This window comes from Oncorhynchus kisutch, linkage group LG13 (assembly GCF_002021735.2).
Source record: "Oncorhynchus kisutch isolate 150728-3 linkage group LG13, Okis_V2, whole genome shotgun sequence".
Classification (NCBI taxonomy): domain Eukaryota; kingdom Metazoa; phylum Chordata; class Actinopteri; order Salmoniformes; family Salmonidae; genus Oncorhynchus; species Oncorhynchus kisutch.
In genome coordinates, this window is record NC_034186.2 from 63326238 (window position 1) to 63352075 (window position 25838).

The 25838-nt window shown below is 42.0% G+C and overlaps 2 protein-coding genes across 4 annotated transcripts; both read right to left on the bottom strand.

Moving 5' to 3' along the window:
• Window positions 1-757: 757 nt before the first annotated feature.
• Window positions 758-13475, bottom strand: LOC109901937 (transcription intermediary factor 1-beta). 2 transcript variants are annotated; one of them, XM_031786886.1, is made up of 15 exons: window positions 13302-13475; window positions 12943-13132; window positions 8498-8613; window positions 8234-8369; window positions 7750-7870; window positions 7439-7555; window positions 5370-5484; window positions 5102-5248; window positions 4173-4284; window positions 2350-3881; window positions 2014-2213; window positions 1779-1881; window positions 1573-1641; window positions 1270-1404; window positions 758-1133 (listed from the first exon to the last, which is right to left on the bottom strand). In XM_031786886.1, exons 2-15 carry the CDS (start codon window positions 13130-13132, stop codon window positions 891-893), a joined length of 3336 nt encoding a protein of 1111 aa, XP_031642746.1. In that variant the 5' UTR covers window positions 13302-13475; the 3' UTR covers window positions 758-890. The 2 variants fall into 2 exon arrangements, with proteins under 2 accessions (XP_031642746.1, XP_031642745.1); XM_031786885.1 differs by having other exon boundaries at window positions 13239-13475.
• A 701-nt stretch (window positions 13476-14176) lies between these two features.
• Window positions 14177-18721, bottom strand: LOC109901451 (uncharacterized). Of its 2 annotated transcripts, none has more exons than XM_031786887.1 (3): window positions 18562-18721; window positions 15735-15866; window positions 14177-14808 (listed from the first exon to the last, which is right to left on the bottom strand). In XM_031786887.1, exons 1-3 carry the CDS (start codon window positions 18574-18576, stop codon window positions 14638-14640), a joined length of 318 nt encoding a protein of 105 aa, XP_031642747.1. In that variant the 5' UTR covers window positions 18577-18721; the 3' UTR covers window positions 14177-14637. The 2 variants fall into 2 exon arrangements, with proteins under 2 accessions (XP_031642747.1, XP_020353039.2); XM_020497450.2 differs by having other exon boundaries at window positions 18579-18716.
• Window positions 18722-25838: the final 7117 nt, after the last annotated feature.

Consider the following 25838-nt stretch of genomic DNA (forward strand, 5'->3'; position numbering starts at 1 on the left):
AGTGACTATAAATATATAGTTTGCAAGAGCTGGAGGATAGGTGGAGCCATTTATGAAGCAATGAGAAGATAGCCTGTTTAATTAAGTGGGCTGGGTCACAACTCTGATTCATTGATAAGGCTGACTGTATTGCCTACGTGTGAGTTGATAATAGAGCTCATTCAGTTATGTGATCATGATGGCTAGTCTTCTTGTGATAATTAAATTAACTGTTTCAGGTTGGTTAAAATATTACATTCAACATTTTTCATAACTTTGATCAATTGGTAAATCCCCTATACACAAAACTACTGAAAATATGAACGTATCAGAGAAATGTGAATCACTAACCAAATCATTTTATAAACAGTTTGATTTAAACTGCCTTAACTCTGGAAAGGCAAATGTGTGCATTGCACACACCATTGACAGTTAATATCACTGATTCCCCAGGGTGTGTACTAATTTATCAGTTAGGAGAAAATAAAAATAAAAAACAGCCAGGAATGCAGCCCTAGAGGACAGTCAGAAGTTGTTCACCCCTGATCAGTGTGCTTTTACTCAGGCGCCATCTGGTGGCGTTGTATCAGCATCGCCAAGAACATTGGTTGAATCTTTGGCAGCCTTATGCTCATGCAGTGCACCTTTCATCTAGGCCAACTTTAGCACGTTTGAAACACAGGCATACATAGAATATTTGATATACTAGTGCACAGTACAAAAGGCTACCTTATTGCATAGTTGGTACAAATGTGCAAAAACAAAGTCACACACACAATCCCTTTTGTTTTTAATTTAATGAAACAAAGTGCAATGTCAGTTGTATATAATTGACTAACATAGCATTTCTGAGACTCCACTTCAATGGCAATTATTCAGTCTGCATCTTTTTTTATTTTTTTCACATTAGTTTAATTTTCATCTGTTTCAACTCTGACCTGGGAGTGATGTTTCTTAGATTTTGGCACTTTGGTCATATTCAGCAACTCCCTCATCCTCTTCAGAGACTCTGCAGCCGTTGGTTCCTCAGGTTCCCCAGTCTCAGTCCAGCTGCTGTTGGGGTGCCTGAGGAGGGAGGGGTGGAGAGCTGTCCCAAACACTTCACCTAACTTCCTCTGAAAGCTGCCCTGTAGCGTGACAACCAACTCCTGGTCCTTTGAGATAATAACAAATGCACATTCAATGTAATTTGTCTGGTATTTTTGTCTGTAAATTCTCAGTTAAGTTTAGAAAATGCTTTCGGTAATGACATTTTTACTATATAAATTACATTTTAAAATATGTGACAACCTTTGAGTTCATCAACATGGTGTCGAAAAGGACCCAGACGTCAGAGACAAATTCGGAGGGGGTACGGTAAGGGGGTGATCGATGTTGTAGCAGCCTTCCATGTATGGAGTCAAGACATATTGAATCTGAGGGGGGCTGAAGAGATAAAAGTATGAGAGCTCTCATTTGAAATGTGCTAAATAATAGCAAAAGATAAGATTATTTACAAATATCACTAATGCCAGTGAGTTACAATATGCCATTTTGGTCAGGACAGACTCATCATAAAAATAAAACTTGTTTTTAATATATTTTCATACACACCTCAGCCATGCTGCAAAGGATGTTTCTGTCATTCTCACACCTTAGAAAGAGTAGGAGATGCTCACATTTCTGTTAGCAAAGAAAATAAGATATGGTTAATGCCAGCATTGAATCTAAGAAGTTACAGGTCCAAAAGTTCAATTTAAAAATGTTATCCAACTCAGCAGGAGGATCCAAATTCAAATCTACAACGGGGTGAATCGTACCCTCTGGTCTGCTAGGCTGAGGCACATAGTCCTGTGCCTGTCATCACTGTAGGGGTCTGTGGTGTCGGCCAGGTCCTGACAAAGTGAACACTTCCACTCCTCCCTACCAGAGAGGGAAACAGACAGCACACAGCTTTAACACGAGGAACTCAGACTAGCATATTCCCTCCATATCAACTCCACCAAACTGGAACTTTACACAGAAACTAGTACTGTAATTCTTTAGGGAGATTACCAGAAGGAAGGACCAATGGGTGGGATATGACAATCTTGGTGGTAGCCCCTCCCACACTCCACACAGAATAGCGAACCGCCAACAGTGTGGCAGGCCGCACAGGTCACATACTGGAGCAGTGGGGGACTCTCTGGGGAGGACAGGGCCTTAGTCCAGAGGAGGTTGTCTGACTCTGGTGGTGTGATGTCATCGCCATGGGACTGCAACAACAGCGGAGGGGATAGATCATCATCACTATCTTACTAAGCTAAAAATGACAATGTAAAGTGCTTTATCACTAACCTTAACCGACACTTTAAATCAGAAACAAAACATGTAGTGCAGCAACGTGCTTACCTGGTGGTCTTCTGCAATCTCTTGCAGAATAATCTCATCTTTGCTGGCCCCTTGGACGAGCAGGAACTGAGGAAGAGCGCCTCCAGGAGTGGGGGTGGAGATGGGTAGCCGAAACATCAAGACCCTTGGTTGCCAGTACCTTGAGTTGTTAACATTGTTGCCATTGGTCAAGCTCGGTGGCTCGGTGTTATTGGGTTGCCTGGTTGGCATTTCAGTGGCCACCACCAAACCTGTCCTGGTGGGGTTTAGAGAGGGGCCCTCCACCAAACCTGTCCTGTTGGGGCTTGGAGAGGGGCCCTCCAGTAGTAATCTAATGCGTGTTGGCAGCTCAGTTCTCCAGTTATTCACATGCCGATGAAGTGACCTGATAGCCTTAGTGTCCTCATGTTGTTGGTCATAAGCCATCTTTTTATTGTTGTGGGGGGCAGTACGGGTCCTACCCACAGAATAGGGTTTACTGTTAGGGTCCATGTCAGTTTCTTCTTTGGGGTGGTGGGTGTGGGTTAAGACACTGTGAGAGAGATGATTAGAGGTCCTCTCAGTAGACAAAGTCCCTGTGAAAGGCAGATCTGAAGAAGTACTGTCCGAGCAGGCAGCTGCCTTTCTATCACCCCAGGCTGACGGGACCTCCAACTCGATAGCACTGTCTGCCTCTGTGTCAGTCTCCAATTCAGTGACAGTAGAAGTAGGCTCGTTCTCCCTGGCCTGAGAGTTTAGGTCAAGGTCTGCCAGACCAGTAGGAGGCAGGCTTCTATCACAGGGGGAGTCTGCTAGTGCTTTAACCGGGAGGACAGGGATGGGGTTTACAGAGGGAGGCTGATGGAGGATCCACAGTAGCTGCGATTCTGGAAAGTTCCTATTCTGATGCTGAGCTACGGCTGCAGGAGAGGGGGAGCCAGAAGGTGGGAGGCAGATCTCTACAGGTGAGTATGAGTGGAACGTCCAGGACTTTCCATCCTTACCTCTCCGAGATCGTCCAGGTCCAGGTGGAGGAGTTGCCTTGAACATACCATAAAGTCTCGGTGTGGCTTCGATCAGTGGTTGGAGAGATGGGGAAGTTGGAGGCTGAACAGGGGATAGCTGGGCATGGTTTGTGGGGACCAACGCTGATTGGACATGAAGTGCAGGGACAAGTGATGGCTGGGCAGGGTTCGATGGAAGACAGAATGGTGAATTATGTATATTCAGGGAGAGGTGAGATGGTGCTAGTGTAGATGGGCAGGGCTGGGGCGTCACAGGATGGCTCAATGGAAGGTTTGAAGGGGTGTGGACAGGCAGGGAGCGATAAGGAGGAGGCGCACGGGAGGTAGAGGGCTGGGAAGTTGAGGGCTGACTGTGGGGGTTGGATGGGGCAGTGTAAGAGGGGCGTGGGTGCTGGAAGACAGGGTTAGGTGGAACAGAATGGATGGACATGTTTTGAGCACTGGAAGAGGTCTGGCCAGAGGGAGCATTGGGTCTTTCTTGGTTTTCCAAGGGGTTGTCTTGACTAACATGTGATTGGGCAAAGGGAACAATATCACCCAAAAGTTTACCTGGAAAAAAGGAAGAAAAATAATACTATTGTAGGAGCGATGTTATAAATGCGATGGTCACGACCAAACAGTCTCAAGCTTGCGTCCTGGGGTCCCATTCCCATTGAAAAAATTCCTTGGGTCGATTTTGACATGTTATTTTAAGAACACTAAAATGGGCAATACTGGACTACCACATCGTTATGTGGTAATCAATGCTAAAACATTTTTTTCCTGATTTAATCTAAGGATTTTGTTAAGATCCAAGCCATCAAAGCCTACATGAATATGAGATTGAGTATCTTGATTTACCAAAGGAAGCTATTTGTTTCTTGAAGTCATCAGTAATCACCAGCTGCAAATTAAGCATGGTCCCCGGGGGCTCAGTACTCTGAGTCAAGAGATGCTGTAACTGGGACCCAATCTGTGGAGTGAGAGGAGCATGTGTCCATAGGGTTATGCACGTGTGTTGATGTGGTAATGTTTGTGACGCAAAATTGGGGTCAATTTGGAATTTAATTCAATTTCGAACAATACAATTGAATTTGCCACACCACACAGAAAGCAAACATTTGAATTGAATTTTAATTGAAGGACATAACATTTAATTCAAACCAATTGAACTAAGACTTAAAACATGAAAGTATCATTCATTTGACAAATATTTTATCAAGAAGGATATGCCACTTATTGATGCAAATAATACACACATACCATTTCAAATATTTGTCATGAGATGTTAGATTATTCCCTTTCATACTGCAGTGTTTGACCTAATGCATTCTGGGAAATGTATTCTGATATTTAAAAACATTAAGGGAATGATGAATTATTATAGAAAACCCACAACATGATTTTAGAATATTTCCAGACCACAGTAATAATTTTAAATGGTTTTAGGAGAATGAGTTTTAAAAATGAAAATGTTCAACCTTATGCTACGTGATATTGGTAACCATACATTATGTCAAAATAAACATTTCTATGGTGATTGGTTGGAAAAATAAGCCATTTGAATTTCACTGAATTTTATAGAATTCTATTCTACTTTCTTTCATTCAAATTCAATTCAAATTCTGCTTCATGTGGGGGATGGCCAATCCAAGTTCAATTCAAAGAGAAATTGGCAACTCAATTCAGAATGAAGTGTCTTTGGGGGAGAAGGCACTCTCATATAAACAAAAAGAAAAACAAAGAAATGTGTGAGCAGCTTTGTACAGGCAGAACAAGTGGGTTCCTACCTGCCCTTTGCAGGAGAGCAGGGCAAAGAAGTCCTCCACATTCAGGGCTTTCTCAGCAAAGTCAGCAACATACTCCTGCCTCTGCCCCAGTCTGTTTAGCGCACTCCGTCTCGTCTCGATCCCTGCCACCTCGGCATTACACATCGTCTAGGTAGACATGAGCAAGCATTTTATCGACTCAAACTGAGTCAAATCACATACACGTATGCGCACACACACACCTTCTTTAGCTTTCATGCATTGTGTTAGTCTTGTATAGCTGAAATACCTCTATGTTGCTGTAGAGCGACATGGCTCTCGATTTCAAGAGTTGAACAGTGGCAAGAAGCATTCTCTTCAGGCTCTCCCTCAGCTTTGACTTGAGTTGTGTTATGTCTAGCAATCTGCGAGTGGGAGAGAACATGTGGGTCTTTCCATGAAATTAATTGGCTTTTGCATCCCTTTTGATATATGCAGTACCAGTCAAAAGTTTGGACACACCTACTCATTCAAAGGTTTCTTTATTTGTACTATTTTATACATTGTAGAATAATAGTGAAGACATTAAAACTATGAAATAACACATATGGAATCACGTAGTAACCAAAGAAAGTGTTAAACAAATCAAAATATATTTTTATTTGAGATTCTTCAAAGTAGCCACCCCTTGCCTTGAGAACAGTGTCATGACGTGGCCCTTTCTGGGTATAGAACGTGCCCCCCACCCTCACTCTCTCTCCTAAACCCAGGATTTATTATCTCAGGTCATAAATTCCTGGCTGAGATGCTCTCCCCCTGGTCATGCAGAAAGAGAGGGAGAGCACAGAGAGAGAACAAAGGACTTTACTTAGCCAAACTCCTAAATCCCCAAAATGGGAGAATTAAACAATATCTCTACTTTTGAGAATGTGGGAAGGGTCCGTGGACACTTAAGGGACAGTTATGACGAGTGTGTTTCATTTGGTGATCTCATGAAGGACAGCAACTATCTCTCTTAAAGTGTACATTTCCTAGCTGTCAGGTTTACATCAAAATATTGTGAAACGTATGTGATTAAACATGAAACTATTTGTGAAAAGATTAAATGTAATGTTAACCTTCTAAATGAGAGTATGGAATTTCATAGAGAGATTAACTAGTCAGTGGCCACGCCCACGTGAGCATAGACATTACGTCAGGGTCATGGACCGCCCTTTTCTACTGAAACGCATAAAACCCACTCCTGATGAAATTCACACCAGACCATGCAAACCCCGGTGTAAGCCAAGGTTGCAAATGGTTGAATTTCTAATACCAAAACATGCTGGGTGACGCTGGTGTGTGAAGTGGTTTAAACTACAACTCTATCAAAGGACAAGACTATACCACGTGGAGCATTGGCTACATGGCTGGAAATGATTCAACTCTGAGACTATCGATCCCTACAGAATAAGAGCAAATCTTAGACACGAATTACTAGTATGCAGCTAGAAATTACGTAAACCTAGGACGAGAATACATACACCCCCCGAAGCATCTATTCTATAAGAACATTTCTGAATGGTACTCTGAAGTATCCATTCTAACCACCTACAACCACGAAAGACTGTGACCTCAATGAAAGTTAACCCAGAGACTCTGATGAACCCTACAGGACGATCGAGGATTCCAACAGAGAAGACAACAACAACATACGGGTGTAAATATGAATTGCAATTTATTTTGGAATGAGCGGTCGTTCATGTAAAGTATTAGCAATTTCTATGAGTGTAGTAATCCTCTATGAGTTTCCCGCTCTTGAACTGCACACCCCTTTCTTTTGTCGACCAAGCCGTCATATCGGCTTTGCCCTCTAGGGCCCTTTTCTTTGTATCGTTGTTAACAACCCAATGTATAATATCTACTGTTTGTTTTCATGTATTTCTGTGACTTGATTAGTTAGTTGTCTTTTAATTGTTGCATGGTTTAATTCAATCACGTAATCAATTAAACGTTAGGTAATCGATTTGATAAAATAGCATGTCATATAATATAATCATAGTAAAGACACGACAACAGCTTTGCACACTCTTAATATTCTCTGAACCAGCTTCAAGAGGTAGTCACCTGGAATGCATTTAAATTAAAAGGTGTGCCTTGTTAATAAAGAATGTATTTCCTTATTAATGTGTTTGAGCCAATCAGTTATGTTGTGACACAGTAGGGGCGGTATACAGAAGGTCTTTTACCAAATAGGGCGATCAAGTCCAAATTATGTTAAGAACAGCACAAATAAGCAAATAATTCAAGGCACACTTGAATTCATGAAATCAAGGCACACTTAACCAGCATGGCTACCAATATAGTAATTTCATTCCTGTGTAATTGACCAGTTATTACCTGCCATCCATGTCCAGAAGGCTCTGCTTCACTGCAACTCTCTGCTGCCTCACTCTCTGCACCAGGGACTGAAGCTGCTCTTTCTGGCTGACCATCGCCTCATGGAGGAACTGGAAACTGCATGGGAATGGAAGGGGAGACTCAGGAGGACAGGAGAAGAGACTTCAGCCCTGTTGAAATGCTTAAAAAATCCATCTTGTCCTCCTCTACTTCAAGGTCGGTAAGGATGCTTCTTCTACAGTATTTGAACTAGGCCCCACCTCACATTCCATGATACTGTGACTGTATTTACAATATGCCAGGAAACTTACCTGTGGTTCCTGTGATCCATTAGTTGGCAGTCTCGACAGGTCAGCTGATCGCAGGTCAAACAGAAGAGCTTGATTGGCTCATGTTTGTGTGTGGAACAAAACACTGTGGGGGCAGAGACTCCTGCAGGGGAATACAACAGTATGATATATTCTAGTATATGAACATGCTATTTCAGTGTCCTGGTATTATCAACAAGTGTTTGATGACTGTGTCTGGCTCAGTCGGACCTCTAAGTCAATGTTTGGGAGGCCCAGGTCTTTTGTGTGCGTGTAGTGACCAGATAATAAAATATAACTTGAATATTACAACGTGTTTGCATAAGATGGTATGATGTTTGTAAAAATCTTTAAGCAGATAAGATATGTCTGTGGATAATTTAATCAAATTCTACATGAGTAGAAGTCTCTGAAAAAAATAGCCATAATGCTCAATAGCATGGTATTGAGGGTATATAATTCTGGATGATGATTTTCTAGGACAGACCTGTTGGGGGTTGGAGCCGGATAGTGTGGTCCTTCGTCACCTTCACTCTCCTGTGTGCAGATACACACTCCGAACACAGCGCCTCTCCACACTCCACACACCAGCCACTCGCCACGAACCCCTCACAACAGGTACACTGCAGTCACAGACGTGATGATGGAATACACATAATTTGTAAAGGCATTCACAGGCTATGGGAACAGCACTATCATTGACTGAGTTAATATTATAGAGTTATTCATATTAACCCCCAAAGTGTCTCACCTGGACATTACCAGTCCAGAGTTTGTTGGAAGAGTTCTTAATAAAGAGATTATCTTTGACTTCCAGAATATTAAATGGCAGGTCACAGGACGGACATGCTGGAGAGATCGAGAGATCTGGAGAGAGAGAGAAATAGACTATTGTTGTAATGTTGTAACGTTTCCATTCTCAGTGTTTCCTGTCTAAAACACTGTGTGATTGTCTTGTGGGTTTCTCTGAATAGCCTCTCCCCCAGATAATGATACTGTGACCTTGGAATTATAAGGTTCTATCTGCCAAAAGTCTTGTTATGAGATATTGAGCATTCTCATATGTTGGATGTGGGTTGAATAAAACGGTTCTATCTGGCACTGAATTATAAGATTAATTTAATTTCAAAAGAAAAGCCATTTACTTGTTAAATAAAGAGTATCCCCTCCATCCTTCAAACCACATAAATACATTCATTCATGTTCACCATACCCAACTATAACATTTTCTGTCAAGATAGAACTGCCAAAGGGGGAGGAGTTGCAGTCTACTGCAGAGATAGCCTGCAAAGTAATGTCATACTTTCCAGGTCCATACCCAAACAGTTCCAACTACTAATTTTAAAAATGACTCTCTCCAGAAATAAGTCTCTCACTGTTGCCGCCTGCTGCCGACCCCCCTCAGCTCCCAGCTGTGCCCTGGACACCATTTGTGAATTGATTGCCCCCCATCTAGCTTCAGAGTTTGTTCTGTTAGGTGACCTAAACTGGGATATGCTTAACACCCCGGCAGTCCTACAATCTAAGCTAGATGCCCTCAATCTCACACAAATCATCAAGGAACCCACCAGGTACAACCCTAAATCTGTAAACAAGGGCACCCTCATAGACGTCATCCTGACCAACTGGCCCTCCAAATACACCTCCGCTGTCTTCAACCAGGATCTCAGCGATCACTGCCTCATTGCCTGTATCCGCTACGGAGCCGCAGTCAAACGACCACCCCTCATCACTGTCAAACGCTCCCTAAAACACTTCTGTGAGCAGGCCTTTCTAATCGACCTGGCCCGGGTATCCTGGAAGGACATTGACCTCATCCCGTCAGTTGAGGATGCCTGGTCATTCTTTAAAAGTAACTTCCTCACCATTTTAGATAAGCATGCTCCGTTCAAAAAATGCAGAACTAAGAACAGATATAGCCCTTGGTTCACTCCAGACCTGACTGCCCTCGACCAGCACAAAAACATCCTGTGGCGGACTGCAATAGCATCGAATTAGTCCCCGCGATATGCAACTGTTCAGGGAAGTCAAGAACCAATACATGCAGTCAGTCAGGAAAACAAAGGCCAGCTTCTTCAGGCAGAAATTTGCATCCTGTAGCTCGAACTCCAAAAAGTTCTGGGACACTGTAAAGTCCATGGAGAACAAGAGCACCTCCTCCCAGCTGCCCACTGCACTGAGGCTAGGTAACACTGTCACCACCGATAAATCCATGATTATCTAAAACTTCAACAAGCATTTCTCAACGGCTGGCCATGCCTTCCTCCTGGCTACTCCAACCTCGGCCAACAGCTCTGCCCCCCACGCAGCTACTCGCTCAAGCCTCTCCAGGTTCTCCTTTACCCAAATCCAGATAGCAGATGTTCTGAAAGAGCTGCAAAACCTGGACCCGTACAAATCAGCTTGGCTTGACAATCTGGACCCTCTATATCTGAAACTATCCGCCGCCATTGTCGCAACCCCTATTACCAGCCTGTTCAACCTCTCTTTCATATCGTCTAAGATCCCCAAGGATTGGAACACTGCCGCAGTCATCCCCCTCTTCAAAGGGGGAGACACCCTGGACCCAAACTGTTAAAGACCTATATCCATCCTGCCCTGCCTATCTAAGGTCTTCGAAAGCCAAGTCAACAAACAGGTCACTGACCATCTCGAATCCCACCGTACCTTCTCCACTGTGCAATCTGGTTTCCGAACCGGTCACGGGTGCACCTCAGCCACACTCAAGGTACTAAACGATATCATAACCGCCATTGATAAAAGACAGTACTGTGCAGCCGTCTTCATCGACCTTGCCAAGGCTTTCGACTCTGTCAATCACCATATTCTTATCGGCAGACTCAGTAGCCTCTGTTTTTCTGATGACTGCCTTGCCTGGTTCACCAACTACCTTGCAGACAGAGTTCAGTGTGTCAAATCGGAGGGCATGCTGTCCGGTCCTCTGGCAGTCTCTATGGGGGTGCCACAGGGTTGAATTCTTGGGCCGACTCTTTTCTCTGTATACATCAATGATGTTGCTCTTGCTGCGGGCGATTCCCTGATCCACCTCTACGCAGACGACACCATTCTGTATACTTCCGGCCCGTCCTTGGACACTGTGCTATCTAACCTCCAAACGAGCTTCAATGCCATACAACACTCCTTCCGTGGCCTCCAACTGCTCTTAAACGCTAGTAAAACCAAATGCATGCTTTTCAACCGTTCGCTGCCTGCACCCGCACGCCCGACTAGCATCACCACCCTGGATTGTTCCGACCTAGAATATGTGGACATCTATAAGTACCTAGGTGTCTGGCTAGACTGTAAACTCTCCTTCCAGACTCATATCAAACATCTCCAATCTAAAATCAAATCTAGAGTCGGCTTTCTATTCCGCAACAAAGCCTCCTTCACTCACGCCGCCAAACTTACCCTAGTAGATGTCATCTACAAAATAGCTTCCAACACTCTACTCAGCAAACTGGATGCAGTTTATCACAGTGCCATCCGTTTTGTCACTAAAGCACCTTATACCACCCACCACTGCGACCTGTATGCTCTAGTCGGCTGGCCCTCGCTACATATTCGTCGCCAGACCCACTGGCTCCAGGTCATCTACAAGTCCATGCTAGGTAAAGCTCCGCCTTATCTCAGTTCACTGGTCATGATGGCAACACCCACCCGTAGCACACGCTCCAGCAGGTGTATCTCACTGATCATCCCTAAAGCCAACACCTCATTTGGCCGCCTTTCGTTCCAGTTCTCTGCTGCCTGTGACTGGAACGAATTGCAAAAATCGCTGAAGTTGGAGACTTTTATCTCACTCACCAACTTCAAACATCTGCTATCTGAGCAGCTAACCGATCGCTGCAGCTGTACATAGTCTATCGGTATATAGCCCACCCAATTTTACCTACCTCATCCCCATACTGTTTATATTTATTTACTTTTCTGGGTTTTTGCACACCAGTATATCTTCCTACACATGACCATCTGATCATTTATCACTCCAGTGTTAATCTGCAAAATTGTAATTATTCGCCTACCTCCTCATGCCTTTTTGCACACAATGTATACAGACTCTCTTTTTTTTCTACTGTGTTATTGACTTGTTAATTGTTTACTCCATGTGTAACTCTTTGTTGTCTGCTCACACTGCTATGCTTTATCTTGACCAGGTCGCAGTTGCAAATGAGAACTTGTTCTCAACTAGCCTACCTGGTTAAATAAAGGTGTTCTCAACTAGCCTACCTGGTTAAATAAAGGTGTTCTCAACTAGCCTACCTGGTTAAATAAAGGTGTTCTCAACTAGCCTACCTGGTTAAATAAAGGTGTTCTCAACTAGCCTACCTGGTTAAATAAAGGTGAAATAAAAAATACAATAAATAAAAAATATATTTGTTAAAGCAATAGTTTACTCAAATGTCAAATACACCATGGACAACTAGCAACATGGCTAAAGCTTAGCTCTGGATGAGTAAACTGGTATATTGTTCTGGTCTTTGATGCCCAGTGCAAGCAAACTACTTACTAGTTATCCATGCAATCTGGTAAGTTTGTATTTTCAGTGAAATATTCTTTCAATATCTATATAGAACAAGATAAAAACAGGGATACCTCACCAATGGGGATTTAAGGGATCATCCAAGGTACAAGTATTTACTTATTATTGCCATAAAGAGCAGAGGTTGTGGCCAGTCATTATTCTACAAAAGTGGTGAAACAAATCAAAATAATTGCAAAAGAGCGTCAGAACCCATGATATGAATAATCAAGGACATGGAACTATTGTTTTTATCAAAATGTATAGTTTTAAATATGGAGAGTCCCAGATCTCAGAACTGTTTTGTTATGTCTTCCTCTTTCACGACATCACTTTACATCCTTTTTTATTGGAAACCCAGCATTGTGTGATTGAATTGCAAATAGAACCGTATAAAACCAAGTTCAAAGCAAAGCTGTTTGTGCAAATAAAACTTCCTATATATTTATTTTTTTCCGTCGTAAATGGACTTTTTCCAATAACCTGAGGTCTCACATGTGAAGACCATCTAAAGAGCTGTATCTAAAGAGCTGTGAAGGACACCAACTAAAGTCAAGAACAACTCTAACTAGCTATGTGAATAACTCATTTTTGACCAAAATGTCAGAACAGTCCTTATTCCAAGTGCTCGATACAGTAAATTCACCAATGTGTTCAACAAAAGTGCTTCATACCTTTCTGCAACCCTGGATTGTCTGGGGGTAGGCATGCTTGACATATAGAGTGCAAACAGGGAAGAAGTTGGGGATATCGCTCGTGGTTTAAAGTTAACCCACAGAGGACACAATTTCCATAGGTTCCCGATTCTTTTACTACGTTCGGCCCAAACGGAAAGTCACCGCCGCTTTGCCCGCCATGGTTCATCTGTGTGGAAGAGTCATTCGGGATAAAATAGCTTTTAATGAGAGAAAAACGAGACATGCATTACTATTCATAATCATAATGTATGTATATTTAAGGCGAGACTTACCTCTATTGATGATTGTTCGCACGAAAATGAGAATAAAAACCGTTAAACTATTTTTGTATTTACCTTGGGCAGGTTCTAAACCAGGGTAGGCTACTCCGGATATTCTTCCAGACTAAAAAAAAACATTGTAACGGAAGAAGTTTGGTCAAAGATAGTCCAGCTAGGCATAAACTGCTTCTCCCGATCACGACGGTTGCATTAGGCGAGGTCCATGGCGACGTTGGCTAGCTAAACTCATGCGCAGAATCACGTAAACGTTGGTCTTGCGCCGAACTACGCATGTGCAGGCCGTCAAAGGCACTGCTTCCACATAAATTCGTTTTTGACGAAAATGTGACAGTTTGTCCCCTTCACGATGTTGGAGTTAGAAATTGTCCAACAACTTAAGACATTGGCTCTAATTTATGTGTGCCTTTAGAGGAAATGAACAACTAAGAAGAAATGTTTTACTTCTCATTGGACTTGTTCAAAGTTGCAGCAGACTGCAGGTGACCGCCGACTGACTGATCTACAAATCACCTTCCATCATAAATAACTACTCTTTATTATTTTTAGATCAGTCCATTTAGCCACGATACATTACAGTTTTGATCCTATCGAGCACGGCCCATTGACTTCTCAAACCCAAAGTCCAGGCCTGGTCTGCTTGGCCTGGTCTGTTTAGCAAGCCTTCCCGGAAGTCTCGCAATGTTGCACCTCTGGGTTTAGAAACTCTCTGGTTCGGTTACTTTGAGCGAAACGTTGCCGCATAACCACTGATCAGATTACTCTACCTCTAATTCTGACATTAGCTCTAGGAATGACATATTATCAGATCCAGAGTCAGTAGGTGGAGTCAGACCTACATAAAGGAGTAGACTGTATTCTAGAGTTGATAGCTTCCATGATATTGGCCTAGCCTATACTTATGATAGAAAAAAAGCATGAATAACACAAAACAGGTAACAAAATGTAAAGTTTTATTCAACAAGTTATACAATTATCATGAACATAACACACATACTATGTTTCATTTCTAGTCATTTTTGCATTTGACATGTTGGTTTTAATATGCGTGACAAAAATGTAAATAATGAAAACATAAATAGCATGCTCTTATCCATAAGAACTGACATAAAAATGAAGTTGAAATAATAATGTTGGGTAATTGCAGATGAAATAGAAGACTATAATGTAAATCTTTCATTTAACCATCCAATAGGCCTACAACTTTATTAACCCTCTCTGTGGCAGACACATAACAACCAGGTGTGAACAGCCAGGGAGGAGGAGTTAGGGAGTTAGAATACTAGGATGGGGTGGGTGGAGGGGCCCAGGTTAAAGTGTGATTTTCTGGGTGGAGTAAACTGTTCCCTTAACTTAAGTGGTAGGTTTCCCAAGATAATGTTTGACCAGCTCCTCACTGTAGAACGCAATTACACTTGATTGTCTTCTCCTGGCTCCTCTGTCCGTATTGAATGGTGGCCAGTGTCTGGACTAAGTTCCAAAAGTTCTCAAAGGAGACCCCCCTTCCATCCTTCACTCCAATCTGCTGCAGCAGTTGGCTCAAGCCTTGTTCATCTCCTGAGGTCTATTAGAAAGAAAGGGTATAAAGTCATAAAGTCCAAAAGTTATGGGCGGGGTTACAAAGTTGTCTGTCAGAAGTATTACAATGTAAATGTACTTTTAATCTGTCTGGCAGCATATTTCAAGACTTGGCATATGAGGGTGCAGTGGGATAGCCGATGGGTTGGACGATACTTTTCTCGTCAATCATCTTGAAAAAATATACACTTAAACTGTAAATCAACCAATCCTTTGTCGTTAACACAATGTTGAAAGTGTGTGGGCGACAGAGAAATGAAATGGTAACGTTTGAGGCCATGTGGCAGAGAGTGTGGGCGCTGGAGATGGCGGCATGAGCATGTGGGTCTGGGCAGGTGTGATGTAGTTGATGTTTGTGTGATGTTGTCATGTGTATGTTTTGTTTAAAAAAACATATATATTGAAAAAAAAGGGTTGAAAAATATAACATAATTTATGGTCCATATTTAAATAGAGCCATCCAAACACCCCATCAATCCACCCTCCATGAATCAGTAATGGCTGGATAGATGTAAGCATGTAATAACGCAATGTATCCAGTTGAACTAGGTGGAGCCACAACCTAATTCCAATCCTCTCAGATCCACAAGGGGGAGGCAACACACAGCCTGATGGTAGAGATTAGACTGCTAAGGGATCATTTTGGGATTGCACTTCTATTTGTTCAGGGGTTGCCATAGAAGGGAAGAATTTATCAATCAAAATGAGGGACCTCTCCCTGGCCCAATAGTTCAAATGCATTCTTCCTTCATCCTTTCCTTGGGATAAAAATGTATATAACATGGCTGGATAGGTTTAAGCCGGGGTTAAACTACACAGATTTCTTGAATTCAGTCATGTCAGATCAGTGATTACCGGAAGGAAGGAACATATTGGAACAGAGTCGTACTTTACTGTGTGGGTTCATATTACCTTGTCAAGGGTGGGTAGCTGTGTGGAGACCAGGGTTTGGAACTCCTCTGTGGTTAGTGTGGGGGCATTGTTGGCTGCAGCACCATGGAACTGACTTACCAGGGTGTTCAACGCCAACTCCAGATCTGAGTACTTGTGGTGTGTGAGAGAGAATAACACAAAGATTAAGAGCAGATTTGAAGGAAGTATACACTTTAATAGTGTATGACAGATAAATTGTACTATGCATAACACAACCTAATCATGAGTATAAGTTACTCATTTGCAATCACATTATGATCAGTATCCTGCACAGTGCATACCTGGTAGTAAAACATATATGTGTCACACACACTACTGTTAGGATAATGTTTACCCAAGAACATTACCAAGATGTGTTAAGCCTCAGGGCTAGTCATGGACATTGTTTAGGGCGTGTCGCTTGACACACCCTTATGATAAAATGACCTGTACTTTTGACGCATTTGAATGGAGTTCCCCAAGTTGTAATTAATTAAACTGCTATTACTGACATTTCCTAATTTATTTGATATTTCAGCAAATGTTGATTTAGCTGCCACAATATCTGTATCATCATGGGAAAAACATTAATGGCAGAATCTCAGATTCAGAAAGAATTGGTACAATTCTAAAATTCAATTGAGGGTTGATTGTATAGGATTCTGAAGTATTTAATTTGTTTACATATACACTGAGTGTACAAAACATTAGGAACTCTTTCCATGTGCTCTTTCCATGAGACTGACCAGGTGAAAGCTATGGTCCCTTATTGATGTCACCTGTTAAAACCTCTTAAGGATCAGACTCTTTTTTTAAATTTTCGCCTAAAATGACATGCCCAAATCTAACTGCCTGTAGCTCAGGACCTGAAGCAAAGAGATGCATATTCTTGATACCATTTGAAAGGAAACACCTTTATGTTTTTGGAAATGTGAAATTAACGTAGGAGAATATAACACATTAGATCTGGTCAAAGATAATACAAAGAAAAAAACATGAATTTTTTTTCCATCATCTTTGAAATGCAAGAGAAAAGCCACAATGTATTATTCCAGTTTAGGCGTAATTTAGATTTTGACCACTAAATGGCAGCAGTGTATATACAACGTTTTAGACTGATCCAATGAACCATTGCATTTCTGTTAAAAATATTGCATCAAGTCTGCCCAAATGTGCCTAATTGGTTTATTAATACATTCAAGTTCACAACTGTGCACTCTCCTCAAACAATAGCATGGTATTCTTTCACTGTAATAGCTACTGTAAATTGGACAGTGCAGTTAGATTAACAAGAATTTAAGCTTTCTGCCCATATCAGATATGTCTATGCCCTGGGAAATGTTCTTGTTACTTATAACCTTATGCTAATCACATTAGAGCACATTAGCTCAACTGTCCCACGGAGGTTAAATCTACTTTAATTAGTGTATATGAAGGGTTAAAGAAGGATTTTAAAGCTTTGGGACAATTGAGACATGGATTGTGTGTGTGTGTGCCATTTAGAGGGTGAATGGGCAATTCAAAATATTTAGGTGTATGTAGTAGGTGCCAGGCATACCGGTTTGAGTGTGTCAAGAACTACAATGCTGCTGGGTTTTTCACACACAACAGTTCCCGTCTGCATCAAGAATGGTCCACCACCCTTTAATTAGTGTATATGACAGGTTAAAGAAGGATTTTAAAGCTTTGGGACAATTGAGACATGGATTGTGTGTGTGTGTGCCATTTAGAGGGTGAATGGGCAATTCCAAATATTTAGGTGTATGTAGTAGGTGCCAGGCATACCGGTTTGAGTGTGTCAAGAACTACAATGCTGCTGGGTTTTTCACACACAACAGTTCCCGTCTGCATCAAGAATGGTCCACCACCCAAAAGGACATCCAGCCAATTTGACACAACTCTGTGAAGAATTGGGAGTCAATATGGGCCAGCATCAATGTGGAACGCTTTCAACACCGTGAAGAGCCCATGCCCAGGTGAATTGAGGCTGTTCTGAGGGCAAAAGGGGGTTCTCCTAATGTTTTGTGCCCTTAGTGTATATTTCAGCAGAATTGTATTAAACTAATTGTTGACTGACTGATTCATTCATTTAACAATCCCACTCAAGCGTTGTAGCACACACCCTGTCAGTCTGCACTGGCAGCGCTCACAGATTTACCTTCTGGGTGTTGGCCAAAGCTGTAGAACGTTATTCCTATTCATCTCGGGTAGCCTTTTGTAATACATTGCATATCCATAGCTGAACTTTGGGCTCATTAAATCCCATTGTACTGCACCTATTATATGTGTGAGGCGTCAACTTTTACTATCAATGGTGGCTAGAAACCAATTTTCAATGCAATAAATTCAGATATTCAAATAGCCACGCAAAATTAGACGTTCCTCCTTAACAAAAAAGCGTACCCATTCCAGCGTTTCCGTAGAAAGGGGTGCGTGAACCTGATTAATTCCCCGTGCTTTCTATTACTCTGCGCCGAATGTCGAGGCACAGGGCACTCAACTGCTCCAAAATAACTGGCACCCAGATTGCGAATTCCGTGTCAAAATGAAATCCACAAGACCAGTGAGCATAATGTAGGCTAATGATTTACCAGAGTATAATAGCTCAATTGGTTTCGATTTGTTACGCTCTAATATGTTAGCGCTTTATCGTACATCATGCGCTGATGTCAGTTTGCACGAAAGTCCTATAGGTGAGAGCCGGCGCCCTAGCTAATAAACTTGATTACAGTCTCCTGTGCGTTTGAATCACAAATTCTAAATATCAAAATAATAAACAGATAAGTATTGACTTAAAGATTATTAATGGTAAGAAAACAACTCTTACAAGGTGATATATCATACCTTGGTCGCCATTGAGTCCGTTTTGGTCTGTCCAGTCAAGAGAAAACTTTTCTTGTCAGCGTTCCATTGCCACCCTAGCTGGAATCTCGTATCCTCCCACACACACACAAAATACACTGGATTCCACCCCGGCATCAGACAAGGAATGGGGAGGAGAAACACCGACATTTAACACTGGGCCTATATAATGAACTGAGGGTGGAAACATGAGACGTGTGCGTTGTTATTCAGTTTACTTTATTTATTGTACTTTTTCATTCAAACTTTGTGGTCGTTTACCACCCCATTTACAAAGTCATAGTGTCCTTATCTGTTTCCAACTTTCCACAGAGACATACAAATATGAATATCACAAAACAGTCTGACTAACATTATAAAATGTAAATCTTAAATAATGTATTTATTCTCTTAAAATGGTCAATCCACAATCCATGACATCAGCTTGTACTATTCATCTTTCAAATAACTCTAAGGTCATTGGCCCTATAGCATCTAAGGTTATCATCAGTTTGATTATAAATGAACCTCTGGAGTGCAGGTGATTCATGCAGTGCAATCCAATGTTACTAAATCGTAAATGGGGGGAATTTAACCAAAACCAAAGCTCATTTACATTCTAGATTTGGAGAACACTTCAAATGCATCTAAAAGTTCAGTATGAAGTTCCCCTATTTTTAATCGCACTTACATATGGAAAATAAATGGGCTAATGCTTTGGATAACATGGAAAACATGTATTTTAATACTAAATTAAATGTATATAACTTAGAAAGTCATTTGCTCATCCCTATTAACATCTGTAGCCTCTTTATCACAGACTGCAGTGTTCTGAGCTGAGCACAATTAGTTCCTTCTGAATGTAAGTGGAGCTGGTTGGTTTTAAGGTGGTCATCCCTGAGAAAGTTGCGGTTGTGAGTTGTGGCCAAGGCTGTGGACTGTGACTGTTCTCAGGGATCCATACTGAGTGGTCAATCTGGCCAGAGGTGATAGAGTGAAAGAAGGCGTCACTGTGTGAAGTGTCACTCTCGCACCCTTGGGTCTCCAGCCCCCCCCCCCCCCCCCCCCCCTCACACAGATGGCCGAGAGGGACAGTGTTGGGTTGGGGTTGTGGTTATAGTCATGGTCACTAGGCTCAGAGTGGTCCTGTTCTGAGTAGTCTTGGTAATGGGTGCTCAATTAAATATCAGATCATCTTCATTCTGATGATAATGATAGTAGTGATCATAATCATACATATGAAGAGTCACATCTCCATTACCTGTGTTCAGAGTCACTGGGGGGGACTGATATGACCACTACTGTCTAGAGGTCGACAATTATGATTTTTCAACACCGATACCGATTATTGGAGGACCAAAAAAAGCCTATACCGTTTAATCAGCTGATTTTTAAAATGTATTTGTAATAATGACAATTACAACAATAATGAATGAACACTTATTTTAACTTAATATAATACATCAATAAAATCAATTTAGCCTCAAATAAATAATGAAACATGTTCAATTTGGTTTAAATAATGCAAAAACAAAGTGTTGGAGAAGAAAGTAAAAGTGCAATATGTGCCAGGTAAGAAAGCTAACGTTTAAGTTCCTTGCTCAGAACATGAGAAAATATGAAAGCTGGTGGTTCCTTTTAACATGAGTCTTCAATATTCCCAGGTAAGATGTTTTAGGTTGTAGTTATTATAGGAATATTTCTCTCTATACGATTTGTATTTTTTATTTTTTAGTATTGCCAGTGTATGTTGATGGAATTTATAGGTTTAAATTAATGATTAGAATACTCCACCCTGAAACCATATAATTGAATGAAATTGATTAGAATCATAAAGTTATAATTAATGATGTGTGTGGTTTTAGTCAGTAGAATTATATATCCGTGAGTGAAGTTTTTAGTCAGAATTAGGGTAAAACAATATATCTGTACAATGTCTATTATCGTATCAATAGACTGTCTGAGCAAGATTCGGTGCCGACCTTGGCTGGGGGCCACTGAGAGTACTTCCCAGGGTCTCCCTATCTTGAGGGAGGATCTTGATTCTCACGGACTCCCCTAATCTTTGTCGGCTGGGTAGCACGGACAGTGTGTGCGTAGGATACCTAATGTTTGTGTGTGAAAGTATGTGCGTGTGTGCATAGGATACCTAATGTTTGCGTGTGAAAGTATGTGCGTGTGTGCGTAGGATAACTAATGTTTGTGTGTGAAAGTGTGTGCGTAAGAAGCCAGTATAAAATGAATGGTTTTGTACAACAGACCAGCGCTCTCGTGAATAAACCTTTATGACTATTTTAGCTGGGCCTCTGTCTGTTTCATTCGACCAGTATCTTACAAATTCTAGGTCATAGACTGAGTAGTATAATTGAATTGGGTTAGGAACCTTGAGAACATAATTCTCATGACAGTGTAACAGTATAGCTTCCATCCCTCTCTGCTACCTGGGCTCAAACCAGGAACACATCGACAACAGCCACCCTCGAAGCAGCGTTACCCATCACTCCACAAGGAGAACAACCACTCCAAGTCTCAGAGCGAGTGATGTTTGAAACACTATTAGCGCGCACCCTGCTAACTAGCTAGCCATTTCACATCGGTTACACCAGACTAATCTCCGGAGTTGAGAGGCTTGAAGTCATAAACAGCCAAGCATTGCGAAGAGCTGCTGGCAAAACGCACGAAAGTGCTGTTTGAATGAATGCTTACGTGCCTGCTGGTGTCTACCATCACTCAGTCAGACTGCTCTATCAAATCATAACATAATGACATAATAATCATAACATAATAACACACATAAATATGAGCCTTAGGTCATTAATATGGTCGAATCCATAAACTATCATTTCGAAAACAAAATGTTTATTCTTTCAGTGAAATACGGAACCGTTCCATATTTTATCTAACGGATGGCATCCCTAAGTCTAAATATTGCTGTTACATTGCAAATCCTTTAATGTTATGTCATAATTACGTAACATTCTGGCAAATAATTTCGAAATGACCTGACTCTGCGTGCAATGAACGCAAGAGCAGTGACACAATTTCACCTGGTTAATATTGCCTGCTAACCTTTCTTTTAGCTAAATATGCAGGTTTAAAAATATATACTGTGTATTGATTTTAAGAAAGGCATTGATGTTTATGGTTAGGTACACGTTGGAACAACGACAGCCCTTTTTCGCGAATGCGCACCGCATCGATTATATGCAACGCAGGACTCGCTAGATAAACTAGTAATATCATCAACCATGTGTAGTTATAACTAGTGATTATGATTGATTGATTGTTTTTTTATAAGATAAGTTTAATGCTAGCTAGCAACTTACCTTGGCTTCTTACTGCATTCGCGTAACAGGCAGGCTCCTCGTGAGGCAGGTGGTTAGAGCGTTGGACTAGTGACCGAAACAAGGTAATAATCTGTGGTTCTGACCCTGAAAAAGGCAGTTAACCCACCGTTCCTAGGCCGTGATTGAAAATAAGAATGTGTTCTTAACTGACTTGCCTCGTTAAATAAAGTTATTTAAAAAAATATATATATATTTTTTAAATCAATTTTTTAAAAATCGGCAAAATCTACTACTGTCCCCATTGTCTCCTTCCACCAGCCCTATACTGCTGCAGGCCCCACGCTGCACCCTGCTCTCTAAGGGCCGTCGCCACATTGCCATGGCGATCCCCATCTCCATCGTCTCCTGGTGCCCCTGTGGGGGATGTGGGGGCAAGTTAGCGCCACGGTCCACAGGCCCAGCTGCATACAGGTTATACCACTGTTACAACACACAACTGCTCTTCTGTATGACTAAGAGACACATTCTAGTTCATTAATTCATTATTATTCCACATTAGTTATATGTTTAGTTACTACATTACAAATTGTTTCTAGTGACAAAATGCAATTGGGGCAAGTGAGTAACTTACTGTATTTTAAGTGTAACCAAACAAAGTGTAACACGATAGTTAAGTGGGCAGCTAGAGTCTAACATGTTTAACAGTCTAACGCGTGGTCATCATGAGTAATGTGTCCCTGTGGATGCCTCCCAGCTCTTTCTCACAGTCCTCCTGAAAGGTCAGGGGTCCCATGCAAACTGCACACACCTGGTCCATACTCTGGAAGCACTGCTTACAGTATACCCCTGTGTCATGTTAAAACAGCATACGGATTAGAGTGCAACAAACCACAGTGGAGCAGTTGAATGGAACAGAAAAGTCAGATTGCCAAGAGGAACTTAAAACTCATCAAGACCAGGGGCTATTTCACAAAATAGTATCAAAGATATGGCCTGCAAACATGGGTTAACATTCTGAAACAACAAGTAACAAGTAATAAGTGATTGCAAAGAGTTGCAAATCTGGCTTTGAGAAACACCCCTCGTTGTGCTTCACCAAAGTTGTTAGCTGAATTCTTATCCTTATAGGCTGAGTCAACAGTTTAACAGAGTCAACTCCCTCACTGTACACACAGTAAGGTCAAACTCCATTTGATTTTACAAGGAAAGAAGGTAAGATTTTATGACACAAAAAAAAGCAGTACATGAAAGGCAGGTAACTTTTATGAGCTTGTAGAGGAAACAGATCTATCTACTTTTCAAGGGGGTCCTATAAACAAAAACAAAAATCCCCAAACAAAGACAACCTTAAAAGGCCTGAGTTCGGCTGCTGTACCTTTACACTGAGGAGTGATGCATGTGACCATGCTGGGGTCATCCTGTCCCTCTCCTCCCCTTCCACAGGCCATGCAAGAGACAGAGGACACCCCCATAATTTCAGCCAGGTAGGACCCACCTGGGAGGCTAGATTAAAGAACACATCATTAGCTGTAATAACATTAGTGATGTGTCAAAGCTATCTGTACACACATCCACTATAAATATGTGTCATGTGTTACAGTCCTGTACTATTCTGGATTTGCATGGGCAAAAAAATGCACTAGTTAAAATACTAACATGGTGAAAAGATGAGAAATGGCTTCCAGAATGAGAGATTTAGGTGAAATTGACATTCATTTGACCAGGTTGTGAGTGTCTGGAGGAATCTGGGTCCCTCTCCTTCTGCCCTATTTCTGGCTACAGACCTCAGCAGGGCTTTACCTAGAGACTGAATCCTCCTGTGGAAGAGCTGCACCCGCTCCTGCCCCACAGAGGAATGAGAAACACCATTACCTGCTCTATGTTATGTTAAAAGTGTCTGGAAGTGTCTGGATCAGGAAAAGGTGCTGGACAAATAGAATGCATCTGTAGCATGGCCCAGTAGATAATCTATAGAATTTCCTGATCATGCTTTGTCAATCTCAGAGAAGAAATTAGATTGTCACCAGGGCAAGACAATAATTACCTATCGGCAGACAATAGACATATACAGGTAATTGCCAAAATAAAGGAAACACTTGAGTAAATTAGGGATACAAAGTACACTGCTCAAAAAAATAAAGGGAACACTTAAACAACACAATGTAACTCCAAGTCAATCACACTTCTGTGAAATCAAACTGTCCACTTAGGAAGCAACATTGATTGACAATCAATTTCACATGCTGTTGTGCAAATGGAATAGACAAAAGGTGGAAATTATAGGCAATTAGCAAGACACCCCCAATAAAGGAGTGGTTCTGCAGGTGGTGAACACAGACCACTTCTCAGTTCCTATGCTTCCTGGCTGATGTTTTGGTCCCTTTTGAATGCTGGCGGTGCTTTCACTCTAGTGGTAGCATGAGACGGAGTCTTCAACCCACACAAGTGGCTCAGGTAGTGCAGCTCATCCAGGATGGGACATCAATGCGAGCTGTGGCAAGAAGGTTTGCTGTGTCTGTCAGCGTAGTGTCCAGAGCATGGAGGCGCTACCAGGAGACATGAGTGGCCAGTACATGAGGAGACGTGGAGGAGGCCGTAGAAGGGCAACAACCCAGCAGCAGGACCGCTACCTCCGCCTTTGTGCAAGGAGGAGCAGGAGGAGCACTGCCAGAGCCCTGCAAAATGACCTCCAGCAGGCCACAAATGTGCATGTGTCTGCTCAAACGGTCAAAAACAGACTCCATGAGGGTGGTATGAAGGCCCGACGTCCACAGGTGGGGGTTGTGCTTACAGCCCAACACCGTGCAGGACGTTTTTCATTTGCCAGAGAACACCAAGATTGGCAAATTCGCCACTGGTGCCCTATGCTCTTCACAGATGAAAGCAGGTTCACACTGAGCACATTTGACAGACGTGACAGTCTGGAGACGCCGTGGAGAACGTTCTGCTGCCTGCAACATCCTCCAGCATGACCGGTTTGGCGGTGGGTCAGTCATGGTGTGGGGTGGCATTTCTTTGGGGGGCCGCACAGCCCTCCATGTGCACGCCAGAGGTAGCCTGACTGCCATTAGGTACCGAGATGAGATCCTCAGACCCCTTGTGAGACCATATACTGGTGCGGTTGGCCCTGGATTCCTCCTAATGCAAGACAATGCTAGACCTCATGTGGCTGGAGTGTGTCAGCAGTGCTTTAGTCCAGGTCTGGGAGGAAATCCCTCAGGAGACCATCCAGCCACCTCATCAGGAGCATGCCCAGGCGTTGTAGGGAGGTCATACTGGCACGTGGAGGCCACACACACTACTGAGCCTCATTTTGACTTGTTTTAAGGACATTACATCAAAGTTGGATCTGCCTGTAGTGTGGTTTTCCACTTTAATTTTGAGTGTGACTCCAAATCCAGACCTCCATGGGTTGATAAATTTGATTTCCATTGATAATTTTTGTGTGATTTTGTTATCAGCACATTCAACTATAAGAATATTTCATTCATTCAGATCTAGGATGTGTTATTCTAGTGTTCCCTTTTTTTTGAGCAGTGTATATTGAAAGCAGATGCTTCTACACAGGTGTGGTTCCTGAGTTAATTAAGCAATTAACATCCCATCATGCTTAGGGTCATGTGTAAAAATGCCCAGTTGCCCATTATTTTGGCTACCATGGCTAGAAGAAGAGTTCTCAGTGACTATGAAAGAGGGGTCTCAAAGCAGTATAGGGGGTTTAAAGGGTGTTTGTGTGTCTCAGTCACCAGATCTCAATTCTCAACCCAATTGAACACTTATGGGAGATTCTGTAGTGGCGCATGTTTACGGGAGGCAACAGTCATATAATATAATTATTTAACATTGCTATTAAATTGTATTCACTTATAGGAAGTTGCTAGCTATCCCATAAAGCCATTAGCGAAAACCACATTATCTCTGTGGTTGTTACGGTTTTCTTCCGTTGAAAGAGAGTCGGGCCAAAATGCAGCGTGGT